The sequence below is a fragment of the Penaeus japonicus genome, unplaced genomic scaffold (genome assembly GCF_977035675.1).
Source record: "Penaeus japonicus unplaced genomic scaffold, GWHDUDI00000001_assembly GWHDUDI00000010, whole genome shotgun sequence".
NCBI lineage: Eukaryota > Metazoa > Arthropoda > Malacostraca > Decapoda > Penaeidae > Penaeus > Penaeus japonicus.
The window spans coordinates 622923-627922 of record NW_028234412.1 but is presented as its reverse complement, the minus strand read 5'-3'; the positions used below and the strand labels follow the sequence as shown (position 1 = coordinate 627922).

The 5000-nt window shown below is 35.3% G+C and overlaps 1 protein-coding gene and 1 long non-coding RNA gene across 3 annotated transcripts in view; both read left to right on the top strand.

Moving 5' to 3' along the window:
• Positions 1-1346, top strand: part of LOC147471059 (uncharacterized) — a 2189-nt gene extending 843 nt beyond the window's left edge. The window contains exon 2 of the long non-coding RNA XR_015191297.1: positions 1242-1346. This is a non-coding gene — a long non-coding RNA (uncharacterized LOC147471059). The remainder of the gene's footprint in view (positions 1-1241) is intronic.
• LOC122266929 (adenylate cyclase type 2) overlaps positions 1-5000 on the top strand; it is a 75885-nt gene that overhangs the window by 18197 nt on the left and 52688 nt on the right. Inside the window, exon 1 of one of the 2 annotated variants that reach the window (XM_086540428.1) lies at positions 1430-1756. The exons of the other annotated variant lie outside the window; for it this stretch is intronic. Coding sequence (XP_086396554.1) covers positions 1560-1756 — 197 coding nt within the window. The 5' untranslated portion in view covers positions 1430-1559. Of the gene's footprint in view, positions 1-1429; positions 1757-5000 lie in introns of those variants that run through there. 2 annotated transcript variants of the gene reach the window in all.

Below are 5000 nucleotides of genomic sequence, written 5' to 3'. Positions count from 1 at the left end.
AGATAGATATGAAAATAATGATAGTAGTAAGGATAATGATGATAGTATTAATAGTAGCAATAATGATGGTGGCGATGTTCATAGTGTTAATAATGGCACTATGATATCATGATAGTAAAGATAAAGATAATGATATTGACAGTAGTAATGATATTGATAATGACATCATGAAAATAATAACGATAGGAATTACAAAATCAATGATGATAACAATGACAATGATAAGACCGACAATTATAATAATGCTAAAAATAATGATAACGATAATGATAACAAAGATAATAACAATAACAATAATATTAACATCAATGATGAAAATGATAATATTGGCAGTGATGATAATTACATCAAAGATAATAATGATAACCATAACAATGATACCGTCAACGACACCATCAATGTTCCCGTTCTGTTGACTCATACTAAAATGATTAATAAGAATCGCCTAAGGAACGACAATTAATGAGATTATCGCGGGATATAAGGTCCTTGTCTACCAATTAGCTGGTGTGATTGAAAAAGGGCGTGTGAGCTCCCTAGAGTACATCTCGCTCCATGGAATTAACGAGGGGGAATAGATGGCGTTGCTATGGTAACGTTGCATTTATTGAGAGGATCGAAAGTTACAGATGCTGAAGGGGGGGAGGGGGGGAAGGGGGGATGAAATTGATATCGGGCTTTAGCTAATTAGGAAGTCCTAAAGCGGTCCCTTTCTTTCTCTCTCTCTCTCTTTCTCTTCTCTTCTCTCTCTCTCCTTCCCTCTCTCCCGTTCTCACCCCTCCCTTTTCTCTTTCTCTTTTCTCTCTCTCTCTTTCTCCTTCCCTCTCTCCCTTTATCACCCTTCTCCTCTCTCATTCTCTTCTCTCCCCCTCTCTCTTTCATTCCCTCCACCCTTATCTCTCACTTCCCTTTACTTCCGTTATTCATTCAAGCACCCCCCTCCCCCCTCCCCCCTCCCCTTACCTCAAGAATTCACCAACAGCATCGAGATGTTTGCATCTTCCGTCAACAAACTCGTCTGCCAAAACATTCTCAGATGTGCAATTATAGGCATTGGGCATTAGAGTTCGATCAAAGGGCTTGTTATCTATGATCCATTAAGCAAATAGGTTAATGAGTAAGCTTTTGATATATAGGTTGCTGTTTTCGAAGTCGCTAATGAATAGCGACTAGCGATATATATTCTATCTTATTGTGATGAACTTAAACCTTCATATCTTTCTTATCCTGGTCTGTTTTAGTTATGGGTTGATATACTAGTTTCTGTTGACCAATTGATACCTCCAAAAGAATTATAGAAAAAAAGAAAAAAAAAGAAAAAACAAAGAAAAAAAGAAAAAAACAAATACTATATATTACTAAGAATGACGTTGACACGCACCTCCCAGAAAGAAATCTTATCAAAATACATATAGGTAAAGAAGAGGGAAAAAAGAAAAAGAAAGAAAGAAAGAAAGAAAAAGAATTGAAAAAAAAAGAAAACTGAAGATAACAGAGTAAAAAGAAGAAGAAAAAAAAAAGGGTGAAACAACCCATTAAAGAAAGAGACCTGAAATTAAATGGAAAAAGCTATCGGTCCTCCGTCACCTTCCCTGTCGTACCAAGCTCGCCAGAGGAACTACCAAGACTCCAGGAAGCAATGGCGCTCCCAGAGGAACCCGAGGAACGGCCGGGGATTCACCTTCCACCCGACCAGCATCAAGAGCATCCACGCCTCCTCGCTATCAGTCGGTCTTCTGTGTAGCTTCCCGATACCGTGAGTTGTTGATCGTGGGAGAGAGGGAGAGAGGGAGAAAAGAAAGGCGGAGAGGGAGAGGGAGAGGGAGGGAGATGGGGAGGAGAAAGGGGGAGATGGGGAGGAGAAAGAGGGAGATGGGGAGGAGACAGGGGGAGATGGGGAGGAGAAATGGGGAGAGGGAGAGGGAAAAAGAGGGAGATGGGGAGGAGAAAGGGGGAGAAGGAGAGGGAGAAAAGCGGAGAGGGAGAAAGAGGGAGATGGAGAAAATAAAGCTGGAGAGAGAGAGGGAGAAATGGAGAGAGGAAGAGGAGAAAGGGGAAGATTGGGAGGAGAAAGGGGAGGCAAGAGGAGAATGGGGGAGAGGAGGGAAAGAAAGGGGGAGCTGGAGAGGAGACAGAGGGAGATAGAGATGAGAAAGCGGGAGAGTAGAAAGAGAGAAACGGAGAGGAGAAAAGGGGAAATAGCAAGCGGTAGAAATGAAGATCAGAATATATATATATATATATAATATATATATAAATATATTATATATATATATATATATATATATATATATATATATAATATATATATATATATAATATATATATATATATATATATATATATATATATATATATATTATATATATATATATATATATATATATTATATATATATATATATATATATATATATATAATATATTATATATATATATATATATATATATATATATATATATATATATATGTATGCATGTATGTATTAGTGTGTGTGTGTATTATCCTTCTCTTATCTCTTTCACTATCTGTCACGAGATAATCCACGTGCAAGATCTGTGGCCTACATTACCCCCCACCCCCCACCCCCATCGGTCCGCTTCTCAAGGTTACTGAAGTGGAAGTCGTTCCTCATGGACACAGGCAGAGGATTTTTATATCTTAATTTTACTGGGATTTTGCTTACATTGATAAGGAGGTAGAGAAATAAATGGATGAATAGATAGACTTGTAGATAAGTAGTTACTTAAATGCATACATACATATATGGATGAATGCGTACATACATACGGGCATGTGTAAATGTATGCATACATACATAGATTTGTAAATCAATACATTAAGAAAAAGAACACATAAAACTGTAGGTAGCTACGCCGATTGAGGCACACACCACACACACACACACACACACACACACACACACACACACACACACACACACACATATATATATATATATACATATACATATACACACATCTCTCTCTCTCTCTCTCTCTCTCTCTCTCTCTCTCTCTCTCTCTCTCTCTCTCTCTCTCTCTATATATATATATATATATATATATATATATATATATATATATATATATATAATAATACATAATATATATATATATATATATATATATATATAAGAAGAGAGAAATATAAAGAGAGAGAGAGAGAGAGAGAGAGAGAGAGAGAGAGAGAGAAAGAGAAAGACGCACACACACACACACACACACACACACACACACACACGCGTATATATATATATATATATATATATATATATATATATATATATATATATATATATATATATATACATACACACATACACACATACACACACACGCACACACATATATATGTATATATGTGTGTGTGTGTGTGTGTGTGTGTGTGTGTGTGTGTGTGTGTATGCCTCTTTTCCTTTGTAAATTCTTAAAAAATATATGAGTACTCGACCTAAATTTTCTCGTATGTATCTGCTTGTTGAGTGTGACTTCATCAGCTAATGTATTCATTGCTAGTTCCCCATTATCATTATCACCGTTAACATTTTCAGTTTCTCGCTATGACTGATTCTTTAATTGTTTTGTGTGCTACGTAGCCATTAGATTGCTGAAGCCGCAATAAAACCATTTCTTGTAATTCCAGGTTTCGATAATTTCTGAGGAGAGATAACCATACTTTATCTTTCTTTATTATTAGCTCTAATGTTTATGATGACTAATATTACTCCTACTATTACTAATATATAATATATATATATATATATATATTTATATATATATATATATATATATATTATATATAATATATATATATATATATATTATATATATAATTGTAATCAGGGGTGTACATACTAATGACAATGTCTTTTTTTTTCTCCCTGATTTTCATTGTGATTGTTGGCGTAATTACTCTGTTCATTATTGCTCTTATCATGATCTTTATGACCATTTTCATTTTCATGATCACGGTAATGCTTTTAAAGTTATCATCATTATAAATACCATTACCGTTATAACTAATTGTCAAATTACAATTACTATTTCTATGGTTATCATCACTATAAATATCATTTTTATAGTTATCATGATTATCATTATTGTCATCAATATCCATGGTTATCATAACAATATCATAACCATGACCATGATTGATATCATCATCATCAACATGATAATCAACTAACCGCAAGTAGGAAACTAAGACACGCAAAAAAGTCTCCAGTTAATCCATATAAAAAATCGTGCAACGTGGTGTCTAGGGTATTCTGCAACAGTATACTTTATCCAATAAATGCAACACAACTATTCCACGACAGCTTCACGGAAGCCAAAAAGTCGAAGAATATCTAGAAACCGGCTTAGGACAGCCTCTGTGTCGCGAGACTGTTCCTCGATGGCTGTTGCGTAACAGTATCTCTATTGCCTCGTACAAAATGAGATGCATTATCGCGTGACTATCTTTAGGCTTTGTGTCTCGGTGAGCATGAGGCTTTGGAACATCAGCCAGATTACCTCTAGTAGCTTTAATCACCCAACGCTCCTCCAGGATACATGACCTAAACAATTTAGTTTCCATACTAAAAGAACCTAAAAACACACACACACACACATACACACACACACACACACACACACACACACACACACACACACACACACACACACACACACACACATACAACGTAGTGTGTAACCTTAACTGACATTCTCTTGAAGCAATACTTGCAAACACCAAGTGTATCTTCCTTTGCTCAACTTGTTATTGACTCTACTCAACACCAGATAAAGATAAGAAGAAAATGTATTTGAGTATTAGAATCCCAAAAAAAGAAATAGCAACATGCTCACACAGATGTAATGAAACACTGACATAGTAAATGATAATTAAGATAGTGACATAAGCAATCAAAATTTGATTAAAACAAAATATATATAAAGTGGATTCATTTTTCATTGCCTGCGGCCGAGCACAAACTTTCATTAAAAATTCGAAAC